The sequence below is a fragment of the Carcharodon carcharias genome, chromosome 6 (genome assembly GCF_017639515.1).
Source record: "Carcharodon carcharias isolate sCarCar2 chromosome 6, sCarCar2.pri, whole genome shotgun sequence".
In the NCBI taxonomy this organism is placed as follows: domain Eukaryota; kingdom Metazoa; phylum Chordata; class Chondrichthyes; order Lamniformes; family Lamnidae; genus Carcharodon; species Carcharodon carcharias.
In genome coordinates, this window is record NC_054472.1 from 43314048 (window position 1) to 43330339 (window position 16292).

Below are 16292 nucleotides of genomic sequence, written 5' to 3' on the forward strand. Positions count from 1 at the left end.
CCTCTGGCCTGGGTATTCTGCTGCGGGGAGGCAACTTCACTGTCTCCCAGGTTAAGGAGGTGGTGGGCAGGTGCCTCCTCGTAGCAGACATAATGTACAAGAATGCTCCACTCCGGTTAATTAACGTGTACACCCCATCACAAGGGGCCAAGCGGTTGGAGGTTTTTCAGCAGCTCCCACTGCTGCTGGTGACCTCCAGGCCGATCTTTCTGGGCGGTAACTTCAACAGCATCATCGATGTGGCTGGACGATCCAGCAGGGCCGACAGCAGGTTGGACGCTACGTCCAGATCCCTGATGGAAACAGTTAAGGATGCCAAGCTACACGATGTCTTCAGCAACCCTGCAGATGGAGCGCAGCGTAGATACACCTGGTCACAGCCAGACAGGTCCATCTGTTCCAGGATAGACTTCCTGTTTGTGTCCCATGCATTCGCAATCAGATCCACCGACATCAAGCCGGTGTTTTTCTCTGACCACTGCCTCCTACTGGCTGACTGCCACTTAGAGAAGGACCGGAGGGTGGGCAGGGGGGCATGGAAGCTAAACGTGCAACTGCTGACCCCAGAGAACATTGAGGAGCTCAAGAGGGATTACAAAGGTTGGAGAACCATGAAACCCCCCTTTGAGTCCCTGACACACTGGTGGGAAGTGATCAAGGGAAATATCAAAAGGTTTTTCATCCTCAAAGGCACCCAGAAAGCTAGAAAGGAACAGAGGGAAATGTCCCGACTCCAGAAAAACATGCAGAATCTGCTCCTGCTGCAGTTGATGGGGGTCGATGTCAAGGAGGAACTCCAAGAGGTGAAGAACCAGCAAGCCTCGCTCTTTGCCTCGGAGGCCTCCAAGATCATTTTCCATTCCAGAGTCCGCTCCGTGGAGCAGGATGAGACGTGCTCATGTTTCTTCTTCCAAAAAGTACACAAAGAGATCTCTGTGATCAGCAGCCTGAAGGAAGAAGATGGCTCAGTTAAGTCATCGCAGTCCGACATTTTGAAGATCAGCAAATCCTTTTATGCCGGATTGTATGACGTGAAGCCCACAGACAGCACGGCCTCCCAGTCCTTCCTGTCCAAATCATGGAGGTCTTAGATGACAGTGCATGGGAGAGCCTGGACAAACCGCTAACTCCTGACGAACTGACTAAGGCCTTTGAGTCCTTCGAGAACAGTAAGACTCCCGGAAGCGTGGGCTTGCCAGCGGAATTGTACTCGGCTCTGTGGGACTGGATTGGCCCAGACCTGCTAGAGGTGTATGAGAGTATGCTCCTGGACGGCTGTATGTCAGAATCCATGAGGAAAGGCATTATGACCCTCATCTACAAGCAAAAGGGGGAAAGGGAGGAAATTAGAAACTGGAGACCCATTTCACGGTTGAATGTGGACTATAAGATTCTGTCCAAGGTCATCGCCAATTGGGTCAAATCCACTTTGGAACTGGTGATCCACCCTGACCAGACCTGCACTGTGCCGGGCAGGAAGATTTCTGACAGCCTCGCACTGCTCAGTGATACGATTGCCTATGTACAGGACAGGGGTGTGGATACCTGCCTCATCAACCTAGATCAGGAGAAGGCCTTTGACAGAATATCACACACCTACATGGTGGATGTGCATTCCAAAATGGGGTTTGGGAAGGGAATTCGCAATTGGATCCAACTGCTCTACACTAACATCAGTAGTGCAGTCTCAATCAATGGTGGGAATCAGATAGCTTTCCGATTAAATCTGGAGTCAGGCAGGGCTGTCCTCTTTTGCCTGTTCTTTTTGTGTGTTGCATAGAACCCTTTGCTGAGTCCATCAGGAAGGATCCGGGCATAAGAGGGGTGACGATCCTAGGCAGTGGAGGCACTCAGATCAAAGCCTCCCTGTACATGGATGATGTCGCTGCCTTCTGCTCGGATCCGCTGTTGGTGCGCAGACTGATCCACATCTGTGACCAGTTCAAACTGACCTCGGGAGCCAAGGTAAATCATGGGAAGAGTGAGGCCATGCTCTTTGGGAACTGGGCTGACCGATCCTTTGTCCCCTTCACTGTCAGGACTGATGGCCTGAAGGTGCTGGGGATATGGTTCGGAGGGACCAGGGCAAGCATTAGAAACTGGAAGGAGCGAGTGTCTATGGTGAAAAGGAAACTGGGCATGTGGGAGCAACGCTCCCTCTCCATTGTGGGCAAGAACCTGATCATCAGGTGTGAGGCACTCTCGCTGTTGCAGGTCTGGCCCATTCCACACTCCTGCGTGGTGGCGATCACCCGAGCCATCTTCCGCTTTATCTGGAGGTCGAAAATGGATCGTGTCCGCAGGGACGCGATGTACAAGCCGCTAGATAAAGGTGGAAAAAACGTGCCCAACATCGCCTCATTCTGATGGCCACCTTTGTGTGTGGCTGCATCAAGCGGTGTGTAGACCTTCAGTACGCAAACACCAAGTGTCACTACGTGCTGAGGCTCTACCTGTCCTCGGTGTTGCAAAGGATGGGTCGGGCCACGCTGCCGCGGAACGCTCCAAGTAGTTGGACCGTGCCATATCACCTGTCCCTCGTGGAAAAATCTATGCAGAGAAACACCTTTGATCACAAGTTCATCAGGCAGTGGTCGACACGTAACGTCTTAGAGGACCTGAGGGAAAAGGAGAGGGTGGATCCTGTGGGATGGTTCCCCGAACAGACCGTCAAAGTCATTTGGCAGAATGCCTCATCGCCAGAACTTTCCAACAAGCACCGAGACGTAGCTTGGCTGGTGGTGAGAAAGGCCCTCCCCGTCAGATCCTTCCTACATGCCAGGAGTCTCACCCCCTTGGCACGTCGCCCTCGAGGTGGCTGTGGTGGGGAAGAGACCATTGTTCACCTCCTTGTGGATTGTGCCTTTGCAAAGAAGGTCTGGAGAGAGATGCAGTGGTTTCTGTCGAGGTTCATCCCGAGCAGTTCTGTGACACAGGACTCTGTGCTCTACGGGCTGTTCCCAGGGACACACACCGAGACAAACATCAACTGCAGCTGGAGGATCATCAACTCGGTGAAAGATGCTCTATGGTCTGCCCAAAACTTGTTGGTCTTCCAGTGCAAAGAGTTGTCCCCGACCGAGTGTTGCAGACTGGCACATTCCAAAGTCCAGGACTACGTGCTGAGGGACACACTAAAGCTTGGGGCAGCTGCCGCAAAGGCACAATGGGGAAGGGTCGCTGCCTAAGACCTTTCTGCCACAGTGCACTGAGCTACTGGGACCTCAAGCTGTACAGCCCAAAATGAATGTCTGAAAATGATTGTAATATTCATTGTTTGTACTGATGCACCTTGTGATACATGTTGTAAAAGTTGAATCTGATTGTACCTTTGTAATGGTGATTTTGAAATGGTTTGGAATGTGGTTGAAGATATTTTATGAATAAAGTATATTTTTGCCAAAAAAAAATGAAGGGAATACTCAATAGGACAGTACATCTGTGGAGGGAGAGAAAAAAAACAAAGTTAACCTTTCAGATTGATAAGTATTTATAAATCTCGTAATAAACCGACATCAGATATTTGAATACAACTGAGTTTAGCTGCCGTTATCTAAAATGAATTTCCTTTATGTTCCAGTCTATCAAACTAATGTACTATGTACTGCTGTTCAACAGCACTTCTGAATCGCTACTCACATATCTACCTCTGTAACCTTCGTTTTTATTCATATACTTTTGGGATGATTTCGTCATTTTGCATTTATTTTCCCTTTAAAAAGACAAAATAACCCACCCTAAAATATCCTATTTTGTATTGAATTTCTTAGCTCAAGTCCACTGGAGATTCAACAAGACGGGCATATATGTATTATAAAGTGACTTGGGCAATTTCCCAGTGAATTGCTTTATCCTTATCCTGCCAGTAGTGTGTGCCATCGCGGGTTAACTGGACATTCTCCTTGGTTGGCACGCACGACACACGAGCCCAAGATAAGTGTTGAAAAGGCATGTGAGTGTGGGACAGAAAAGAGTCATGAGGAGTAGGGGTTGAAGCAGCGCATGTGCTACCCCGCCCTCCCATTTAGAACCAGTGCGGCCCAAATGTCAGCACGCTTCGTGTTTTAGGAGCCTTCGGCTGCTTTTTACGGATTGCAGGGCTTGTTTATCATAAACATCAGTGGTGCCTATGCGACTAGAGATCACCCTGTAATCCTTGACATCATTCTCTGAACCATGCAAACTGCTACAGCTGCTTTTAGCACACACCGAGAGATTTCGACATTGACGTGCACTCTTTCTGAAAAATGTTAGACCATCCTTTACTGTACTAAATAAAGCTTGAAGATTTACTTTCGAGCCCGACTGAGGAATTTAAGGCATGGAGTCACCCACTAAGGAAATCGAAGAGTTTGAGAGTAACTCTCTCAAATATCTGCAACCGGAACAAATAGAGAAAATATGGCTGCGGCTCAGGGGACTGTAAGTACAGTTTGACTTTTTTTTAACATTATGTTCGATCTTTTATTTCCAAAATTTAAAGTTCCATCAGCAACAAAATACAGAATATAGTTTACATGCAACTTCTTTATAGTTTGAAGCTGTCTCTGCTTTTAACTACTTTCGAAAGAGTTCTGTTATGTGCTTTATGATCAGTACATCATTACTGTACTGGTCGGGCATACTATTCGAAAGAAGCCACCTGTTTCCTGCATTTCTGAATTGATACTGACACTGCTGTGACAGAAGCGATCGGAAGCGCGGTGCTGATTGTTAGTATTCATCAAGGAATAGACATTCACCCCCTGGTCTTTTACTGAGCTACAGGACACAACATCAGAGAGGACAAAAACAAATCTTATAAAGAAATCACTTCTGCACTGTTACATTGATACAATAGATACACGGTGATATCTTTGTATGCCACTTAACCTGTACCACTACCGAGGGATTCAATCAGAAGTTAAGTTTCAGTTTTATTTGAAGTATCCCTCTTGCAAAATCTGATTTAGATTTTCTTCTGCTGATCAAGTTTGTACGAGTCAGAGCTTTGATTTTGATCCCGAGCCTTTCGGTTTCAGCAGCTGTGAAGTCAGCCCTTGAATACTCACGTCTTCGCTGCTGATTCAATTCAGCTTCAAATTATTCCAATCGGAGAATATAAAAGACTTTGAAGAGGGGTGTCGAAAATAGGATTTTTATCTGAGTGAGTGCCAGTCAGGCAGTGATCAATAAACGTTTTAGTCACTTGGTGAGAAAAATTGTAGAGGCGCACTCTGACCACATCATGAGAGGGAGTTAAACTCTGTTTATTAACCGATAGTAAATAAAGACCACAGCGAGGCTATATTTCAACTTTAGCATCACTGAGGCAGAACTGAAAATATATTAGACGGTCCCTGGAATTTAAGGCGGGATGTAAATTTATTCTGAGACTTTTTCTATAAAATACAGACTCGATTGACGTTGCTGCAGCCCATGTATTCCCCATCAATGTTTAATCCTGGTTCTGAGTGATGATTCTGCAGAGGCACTGCGACGTATCGCTAATCACAAGCTTCCAACTGAATTGGACGGCTGCCAATTAGTTTAACACAATTTGAGGGAATGTTTATGTCATACTGATTGATAAATTAAACACACTGCTTCAGTTGAATTTGTTAATTGGTTTACTGCTAATACATTCATTAAAAAGCTTGGCCTAAATAGCCAAGTGGTTATGGTACTGGGTTTGTAACCCTAAGATCAAGAGTTCAAATCTCACAATGGCAAAACTATGAAACAATGTAACTTCATCTGAAACAGATGGAAACAGGTTTACTCAAAAGAGTATCAAGAGTTCAAATCTCATAATAGCAAACTATGAAACAATGTAACTTCATCTGAAACAGATGGAAACAGGTTTGTACTCAAAAGAGTATCAAGAGTTCAAATCTCACAATGGCAAACTATGAAACAATAAACCTTCATTTAAAAAAAGCTTGGCCTAAATAGCCAAGTGGTTATGGTACTGGGTTTGTAACCCCAAGATCAAGAGTTCAAATCTCACAATGGCAAACTATGAAACAATGTAACTTCATCTGAAACAGATGGAAACAGGTTTACTCAAAAGAGTATCAAGAGTTCAAATCTCACAATGGCAAACTATGAAACAATGTAACTTCATCTGAAACAGATGGAAACAGGTTTACTCAAAAGAGTATCAAGAGCTCAAATCTCACAATGGCAAACTATGAAACAATGTAACTTCATCTGAAACAGATGGAAACAGGTTTACTCAAAAGAGTATCAAGAGTTCAAATTTAAAAGATTTAAAAGATTATCAAGAGTTCAAATCTCACAATGGCAGAGCTATGAAATATCATCAAGAGTTCAAATCTCACAATGGCAAACTATGAAACAATGTAACTGGGTCGGGAAGGAGGAGGACCTCCTCGTGAACCTGCTCCTGGGCCTGGCCAAGTTGGCCATTAACAGGTCCAGGCAGTGGGCGATCGACGGGGGAGTCCCGCCTGATTGTTTGTCCCTCTTCCGTGGCTACGTTCGCTGCCGGATGTCCCTGGAGAAGGAGCACGCGGTGTCTGCTGGCACTCTCGAGGCCTTCCGTGCTCGGTGGGCACCGCGGGGACTGGGGTGTTTTGTTGACCCTTTTAATCACATTTTAATTTAAAGTTTGTAAGTTTCCTTTAAACTTTGTTCTTGGTTTTACAGCTGACCTGAATTAGGGGCTGTGCCTGATTTATCCCAATTTTGTTGATTTGGTTTTCATTTAAAAGATTATCAAGAGTTCAAATCTCACAATGGCAAACTATGAAACAATGTAACTTCATCTGAAACAGATGGAAACGGGTTTGTACTCGAAAGAGTTACATTCATTAATGTAACAAAAGCTCATATTTACCTGCATGGACTTTATCCCCAAAAGTTTTTCTCACCAAATACATACGGAGAAAAGAGGCTCCTCGGGTGAATTGTGCAAGATTCTGGGTATGAACCTACATTCGATGGCCGGGCAGATCAGAGGTCAACGTGTACAGATTACATGATCTCGTTTTATTTTTCATGTGATTACTTTTAAATGCTTATGAAAATCATAAACTACAACTTGACACGGTGCCCCCATATTTGTTCATCTGATCCTTGCTTAAGCCAATCGAGGCTCTGTACCTGGAGCCTTGCCCAGTTCTTTATTTATTGCTGGTAGTCCTCATAAAAGCTTAATGAAATGCTGGCTAGGATAATGAGCATAATTTAACTGCTTCACTGGGATGTCAGAGTTTCCTTGTTGAAACAACATATATTTTATGGAACATTAAATATTGGAACATTTCCACGAGACGAAAACACTAGGGATGAAACGGTAAACAGGGATTCTGCGATCTGTATTCGAAAGAGAAAATACAGTTTAAGGTTACAGATATGTCCTTTTCCCTGAACAGTTTTCAGTGCAGAATCAGGTCTCCGTTGGAAACTGTTAACATTTTCAGTAACCTGGACCCCAAAAATCAGTCAGATGACTCAATCCTTTTGTCTGTACGATGTAGAATTTAATAAGTGTATTACTAAACATTCCAATATCCTGATTCATGTTGCTTTATCTCTTTTTCCCATAGGAGAAAATACAGGAAAACCTCCCAGAGGTAAGAGTGATTGAGCAGATCTCTAGCTCTGCCTTTCATTAATATACTTCTTGGTGTAGACTATAAATCTCCCAGAGTGGTATTTTTTTTTTACAGAATCAAAGTCAGCCTTTGCAAGCAAGGTATTTTCGATGGATAATTGATAATTTAATCAAAATTAAGAGAGGATGGAATCTTTGGTCTGGATGGATTGTATCCATATATATTAAAATAGGCTCAGGAAGCGATAGCAGAGTCACTATTATATCTTTAAAAAATCATTAAAAAAGGGAATAGTGCCCCATGACTACTGACAGCTGGTGGTATTCCTGTATTTCAGAAGGAGATGAAACATGCCCAGGGGTCTATTGTCCAGTTAGCTTAACATCATTGGGAAGGAAGATAATGAAATCTTGAATCAAAGTTGTAATAGATAGAAAAAGCACAGATTTCAAATTTCATGTTTCATCAGCCTTATTGAATTCTGAAGTAACCAAAAGAGTAAGTAATTGTAAAAGCAAAATACTGTGGATGCTGGAAATCTGAAACAAAAACAGAAAAAGCAGGAAAAACTCCACAGGTCTAACAGCATCTGTGATGAGAAATAATTGTAAATAATTGTAATGCAGTAGATGTAATATATTTGGATTTTCAGATGAGTCATGACTGAGGCCAGAACATGTGGAGTGAGGGGGCAAGTAGCAGATTGGTTGTCTAGCTGGCCACAAAACAGAACCCAGAAACAAAGAGTAGCCATTAAAGCTATTTACTCAGACTGTCAGAAGGTAGGTAGTGGTGTTCTACAGGGATTGGTGCTGCATTACTGTTGTTCACATACATGTAAATGATTTGGACTTGAATCAGAACTACAATTAAAAAATTTACAGATAACATTAAATTGGGAGGTATAATTAATACTGAGGATGACAGCGCAAAAATACAAGAAGACATTAATAATTTTCCAGAATGGAGATGTAAAGGGCAAATGAATTTCAATGTATTTAAGTGTGAGGTGGTGGATTTTGGCAGGAGGAATTTTTCATGCCAATACAGAAAATAAAAGTCAAAATGAAGTAGAGGAGCAAAGGGATAAAGGGGTGGAGATTTGTAAATCATTGTGAACAGGATCATGGGTTAACAAGACCAGAAAAATGCAAAAAATGAAATTCTGAGGTTCATTTCTAGAGGAAGATAATCAAAGTTAGTGATGTTTCATGAGATCTGAGCGTTGCTGGCAAAACCAGCATTTGTTACCCATCCTGAATTTCCCTTGAGATGGTGGTGCTGAGCTGCGGCTTTGAAATGCTGCCTTCCATGTGCTACAGATAAACCCACAGTGCTGTTGGGAAGGGAGTTCCAGGATTTTGACCCAATGAAGAGAAGGCGATGTAGTTCCAAGTCAGACTGATCTGTGGCTTGGAGGCGAACTTTCAGGTGGTGGTGTTTCCGTGAACCTGCTGCCCTTGTTCTTCTAGGTGCTAGAGGTTTGGAATGTGCTGCTGAGGAGGCTTGGTGAGCTGCTGCTGTGCACCTTGCATATGTTATACATTGCTGTCACTGTCTGCTAGTGGTAGAGGGTGTGAATGAGTGAATGTTTTAAGTTGGTGAATGGGGTACTGATCAAGTGGGCTGCTTTGTCCTGGATGGCGTTGAGCTTCGTGAATGTTGTTGGAGCTGCACTCATCCAGGCAAGTGGGCAGTATTCCATCACATTCCTGACTTGTGCCTTGTAGATGTTGGAAAGGCTTTGCGGAGTTGGGAGGCGAGTTAGTTGCCAAAGAATTCCCAGCATCTGACCTGTTCTTATAACCACAGTATTTATATGGCAGGTCTATTTAAGTTTCTGGTCAATGCTAACACCCATGGATGTTGATGGTGGGGCATTCAGCAATGGTAATTTGAATCTCAAGAGGAGATTGTTAGATTCTCTCTTGTTGGAGATGGTCATTGCCTGGCAGTTGTCTGGCATGAATGTCTCTTGCTATCTATCAGCCTGTACCAAAATTGAGAGGATATCTTTATCAAGAAAGGCAGAACAGGCTGGAACTCTTTAATCAGGAAAAGAAACCTAATATAAGCCTTCAAAATTATGAAGAGGCTGACAGTGTAGGTCTTAAAAATTATGTTTCCACTTGAGGGAATCCAAAACCATGGCTCATAAATAGAAGATAGCTACTGATACAACTTTTCCTGGGTAAAGCAGTTTCTCCTGGATGCTCAGTTGGATGTAATGTGGAACTTGCTACCAAATGAAGTAGGTGAGGTGAAACTAGATAAATACATGAAAGAGAAAGAAATAAAATGATACGCTGATGAGATTTGGATGAAGTAGAGTGGGAGGAAGCTCTTGTGGAGCATAAACACTGGCATCAACAATTTGAGATGAGTGAACTGTTTCTGTGTTGTGAACTACTTGCAAACAGGTCTCGCTGATGTCATCCGGTCTTATCTTTTGTCACTGAGTAAACTAATTAAACATTGATTACTACCTTCTGGTTGCCAAACATTATTTTTCCTTGTTAGATTAACACATCAGTTAATATCTGACGATCGTACCCCAGGTGTATATATAAGGACATGTATGTATGACAACTGAATTGATTGTGACAGAGGTAAACTTATTCTGTCTGCAGCCTTTGATACAGTTGGCCATGAAATTCTACTCCAATGCCTCCACCATTGCCTGGCTAGGTGGATTGTACTTGCCTGGTTTCATCATATCCATCTTATTTTCACCAGAGAATCACCTGCAATGACTTTTCTTTTCACCCCAACACCATTACATTTGATGATGCCATCTAAAATCATGGCATCAGTTTCCATACATATATTGATGATACCCAGCTCTACCTTTTCTCCATCATGTTTCTTAATCCTTGATCCCTGCTCCCACTCTAATTTGCTTGACTGCTTGTCCAACTTACAGTGTGGGATAGGCAGAAATTTCATCCAGTTAAGAATTTCCCAGTTAAGAATTGGGAAAACAGGACCATTACTTTTGGTCCTTGTCACAATTCTGTTTCCTGGCTATCAAATCCATTCTCCCCCTAACTGAGACTGATTCACATTATTTGTAACCTTGGTGTCATATTTGACCCTGTGATGAGTATCCTAACACAATCATTAAAACCGCCTAACCTCCGTAACATTCAATTTCAACCTTGCCTCAACTTATCTGCTGCTGAAGCCTTGTTTTGATTATTCCAACATACCTTTGTTGGTCTCCTTGTTCCACCCTATGAAAAACTGAGGATATACAACATTCTGCTGCATGTCCTGACTCACACTGAGCCCAGCTCACCATTCTACCCTGTGCCTGCTGAGCTGAATTCAGTTCTGGTCCAGCAATACCGCAACTTTAAAATGCTCATCCTTGTTTTTGTATTGCTTTATGGCCTCACGCCTACCTAACTCTGTGTAAGCTCCTTCAAGCCTACAACTTCTCCTAGATCTTTGCGCTCCACAAATTCTGACCCATTGAACATTCCTGGTTTTAATGACCTCCCCATTGACTGCTGTGTCTTCAGCTGCTGAGGTCCAAATTTCTAGAATTGCCTTGCTATATCACTCCATGCCTCTCATTCTCCTTCCTTCTTTATGTCACTCCTTAAAACCTGCCTCTTTGATTAAGCTTTTGGTCATTTTATCTGATATCTGCATATATGGCTTACTGTCCCCTTTTGTTCTGTGATGCTCCTGTGAAGTTCCTTAGAATGTTTATTTATTTTTTAAAGGTGCCAAGTAAATATAAGTTGTTGTTGTTGTAATCCTATGTGAGCTCAGAGTTCCTCCTTGCTCAGAGTAATGTTCTTGAATTCTTGTATCCATGCTGCAATCATTTTCATATCACATTTCCAGTATCTCCAGTTACTGAAAAATCGACTTATCTCCAATAAATATAATCATAAATCTGTGAAAACATGCTGTTTTGATTTGTCAATGTGAACATTCTCTGCATTTGGTAAACAAACATCATTAATATTATCCATCTGTAACTACCGTAGTCCGCAATGGACCGAGGATATTTCTGTCTGTTTCAGAGACAAGTGACAATAGCTTGGAGGGAACACCATTCCACATCAAGCCTGGCTGACCACCTGCTCTGACTACCTGCCAATGAGCATGTAGGAAGGATTAGCAGTTTTATTATCAACCTATTTGGCCACATTGTGACTGCTCCTTCCATGGTCAACAAGTCCTGGAGTGGTACTTGAAGCCAGAGCTTTTGGCTTGGGGCGTGGGCATTGAGCCACAAGACCACCACCATTAATATTGTATGAGGTAAAACAAGCTTCCACTTCTGAAATTTTCTCCATCCCATCTGTGATGAATGGGTTTATTTCCCCACTGGAGTACAGTTCCATAAGCACTTATACCTCAGCCAGTGCCACTAGTGCACTTGTGGTGTATGCCTCTACTCCTCTACTGATGTCTCCACAAATGCACCATTAGCAATGGTCACTGCTTTGTTACCTCTCCCCACTGTGAGCACTGCGTTCAATTGTTGCTATCGATTGTTGCTACCCAAGGTTAATATCTGTTAACTGAGTACTCACTTGGGACTAAGCCTGACCTTCTTGGTCTGTACAATACATGCACTCACAGGGTAAATTTGCAAAATTGTTAGAGAAACGATTTCTGAAATTCTTCACCTTGTAGAGCTATGGAATATGTCTGTTAAACTGCTGCTGATTTGCATTATATTAAAATGCTGCACCTGAATCTTTCTTAAAGTACTATACAAAATATTCCTTTGTAATCTATTCTAGTGTACAGTATACAATGAAATACCCAGTCAACTTTGACAGCTGGAAAATCAGAAGTACAGTTTATTGGACATGCTGCTCTTCACATCTGATTCTCTGACCTGTGCTCCTGCAGAACAAGACTCCATGTTGAGAGTGTATTCTTGCAAAAGCTATTCTGATGTTCATTAGGAGAATAACACACAGTACTTTGTAATTACATTACATTAAATAAGTTTACTAAACTGTTTTCAGTGCAAATGGTGGTGAACAATTAAATGACTGATAGCATGAAAATTGATGGACAGGATGTCCTGAAAGTGGATAAATTGCCTAGTCCAGATGGCTTGCGACTCAGGTTGCAAAGCAAAGCACCTTCCTTATGGTGGAAGGGCTTGCCATAATCTTCCAAACTTCCCTAGATACTGGGAAGTTGCCAGGTGACTTGACAGTGAGCCACCCTTATTTGAAAAGTTTATAAGGACATTCCTAGTGACTACAGGCCAGTTAGTATAACACCAGTGCTGGGCAAGGCTTTAGAAACAATAATTGTGGGTGAAAAATCAATGGACTTTTGGAGAGGTTTGAGTTAATTAAATAGAGCCAGCATGGATTTGTAAAAGGCAAGCCATGTTGACTAATCTGATTTTTTTCGATGAATTAATAGAGAAAGGATGATAGGGGAATGCAGTGGATGTTGACAATATAAAGTTTTAGAAAGCATTTGAAATGGCTGGTTAACAAAATTAAGGCTCCTCAGGAGGGTCACTGTCAACATTGTTAATAAAATTGGCTTAAGGATGGAAAATGGTGAATAAATGGTTATTTTTTAGACTGGAGATTTGTAGACAGTTGCTAGGACTGTTTTTTGCTACAGATAAATAAATGGCTTGGACATTGGAATACAGACTAAAATTTCAAAATTTGGCAATGATGCAAACTTGAAGATGTGGCAAACAGTGAGGATGATACCAATCGACTGCAATGTGACATCAATAGGCTAGCTAAATGGGCAGACAAGTACCATATGAAATTTCATTCAGGGAATTGTGAAATGATACATTTTGGCAGAAGGGACAGGGAGAGGCAATATGGATTTAATGGAACAGTTCAAAAGAATGTACAGGAACAAAGTGACCTGGGAATTTATGTGCTATGATCTTTGAAGGTGGCAGGGCATATTGAGAGAGTAGCTAGCAAAGCATATGGGATCTTGGTTTTTAGAAACAGGTATTTTTATAATAGCAAGGAAGTTATGCTGTATTATTCCTCATAAAGCTCTGGCCATAACTAGAGTATTGTGTTCAGTTCTGGTGATCACACTTCAGGAAGAATGTGAGGATCTCTGAAAGGGTGCGAGGCAGAATGGTTTCAGGGATGAGTAAATTTAGTTACAAGGCTAGCATGAAGAAGCTGGGCTGTTCTCCTTGGAACAAAGGAGGTTGAGGGGAGGTTTGATAGAGGAGTACAGTAAGAGATTTAGATAAGCTAGACAAAGAAAAGCTGGCTGGAATTTTGTCAGTGGCATGCTGTTCCTGATGGTGGAACTGGAATGGTGCGCCACTTCTACTCTCTTTTTGCTGATTCCCATTCGCTGTCAGCTGACAATACAGTGGGTACGAGTGGGTTATAAAAGAGTTTCCTGGTCAAACAGAAGCTGTTCTTCATGACCACAACTTTCCCGCCCAACTCTAGTGCTTTTAGAATGACACTCATTGATAGTACAAAGGTAGCAAGGTTCCCTCATTTTTTTACTTTGACTGACTACTCCCATCATTCCCATTTCACTCCTCTATGCTCCCGAACCCATCCTCTGTCCTCCCTTGGATCCTTCTTGGACTCCTGCATGCCCCACTCTGCAGCAGCAACCCCTCCACCACCCAAACTCTGACACACCCTTGTCAGCCTTGAGTCTCCATGCAAGCTGCCATTCTTCTGCTTCCCTCATTTGTGCTGTGTTGTACACGTTTACAAGGAAAACCGCTGAGCTTAGACATAACTGCATAAAGCTGACTGGTTCACCCCACCTTTAAACGAATGTGAACTGGATGCAACAAGATTCTCATGTGCCGCTGACTTTACCTCGAAGGTAGAACTTTATTAAAAACATTGTACGTTAATTAATAATCATGGCATGAAAATATATTCAGAGCGCGAACCCTCTACATGATGGCATGAGGCCCGACTTGCCAAAAATATCCCATTGACTTAATCTCTGCATCTCAACCCGCCATTGGGAAATCAAAATTTTGCATCCCGCCTGATTCAGTGACCCTACATGCCATGTCTCCTACTCTTGTGTGTTCCATAAAATGCCCCCACCACTGGCTGTTCCCATTAGCTGATTAGCTAGGGGATACAGCTTTTAGGTTCTGGGCAAGAGACACAGGGATATATGAAGAAGAACTTTTTTATGCAACGAGTGGAATATGAAGATGAACTTTTTTTATACAGCGAGTAGTAATGAGCTGGAACTCGCTGCCTATGAGAATGATGGAAGCGGAGATGATCAATGATTTCAAAGTGCCTGTTGAATGGATACTTAAGGGAAATACACTTGCAGGGTTACCGGGATTAGATCCGGAGGATGGAACTGACTGGATTGCCCTGCAGAGAGCCAGCATGGATTTGATGGGCCTCGTGTACTTTTATGACTGTGTGAGTTCAGTGACTATGGGATGCACTCAGTGAATTTCAGGTGACAATTTCTGTTCAACCATTTAAATGAATATGAAATTTGTGTGCATTTAATTAACACAACTGCATACATTTAATTATTGTCAGTTTGTGTGTTATCTCCTCAATAATGTGTATAATTTTTGTTATTAATTGGCCTACCCTTAAAGGAAAATAAGCAAGTGGGATAAAGACTGTATTGAAAATTGTGCTGTTATTTTTGAATACAGAAGCATGATAACTCTTTTGAATAGAACATCAATATCTTTCCACCCAACAGCAACTTACTGATTCATGCTGGAAGTGACCATTTTATTAATAATTCACCCACTGATCAGTTGAACAAATATCCTTGCGGTCATTTCTCTCCCTACCCTGCTTCCTCCCTCTGATAGGTAATACAAATCATTTAATCTGAAGATTGGCAGAATATTTTCTGCCCTGGCACCTGTAATTTTTCCTGTTTATTGCTTAGGGTCACAACAGTTGGCATTATAACACAATCATTCTATAATGAGAGGAACCTTCATTGGAAAAATCCATTTTCGCAGCAGAAGTCGCTCTCTCTAAATCTGCCATCATTATCTGTCTCCTTGAAAAAAAAACAACCATTAATCCCTCTGTCCTTGAAAACTACTATCCCATCTCCAATCTCCCTTTCCTCTCAAAAATCCTTAAATGTGTTGTCACCTCCGAAATCCATTCCTATCTTTCTTGGAACTCCATGTTTGAATCCCTCCAATCAGGTTTCTGCCCCTGTCACAGCACCTTAAGGGTGTCACAAATGATATCCTATGTGACTGTGACAAAGGTAAATATTCTCTCCTCCACCTGTCTGCACCCTTTGACACAGTTGACCACGCTATCCTCCTCCAATGCCTCTCCACTGTAGTCCAGCAGTGTGGGGCTTCTGTCACATAGTTTTGTTGTTATCTTAGTAATTGTAGCCAGCGAATCACTTGCAATAGCTTCTCTTCCTGACTCTGCATTGTTATCTCTGGTAGCCCCCGCCTATTTCTCATGTACATGCTGCCCCTTGGTGACATTATCTAAAGGAACAGCACTAGTTTTCACTTGTATGCTGATGACACCCAGCCCTACTTCACTACCACCTCTCTCGATTCCTCCATTGTTACGAAATCATGAGACCGCATGTCCAATCTCCAGTACAGGATGAGCAGACATTTTCTCCAGTTAAATCTTGGGAACCCAGAAGGGAAAAGCAGTTCGGACTAGTATTCTTACTTCCCAGTTTTACTGGTGTTCCATTTTAAGGTATACAAGACCAGTATTCTTATTTCCAGTTTTTACT

The 16292-nt window shown here is 42.5% G+C and overlaps 1 protein-coding gene across 1 annotated transcript in view; it reads left to right on the forward strand.

Annotated features, from left to right (window-relative positions):
• Positions 1 to 4045: 4045 nt before the first annotated feature.
• pde1cb (phosphodiesterase 1C, calmodulin-dependent b) overlaps positions 4046 to 16292 on the forward strand; it is a 581476-nt gene continuing 569229 nt past the window's right edge. The window contains exons 1-2 of the mRNA XM_041189245.1: positions 4046 to 4422; positions 7554 to 7580. Coding sequence (XP_041045179.1) covers positions 4322 to 4422; positions 7554 to 7580 — 128 coding nt within the window. The 5' untranslated portion in view covers positions 4046 to 4321. The remainder of the gene's footprint in view (positions 4423 to 7553; positions 7581 to 16292) is intronic.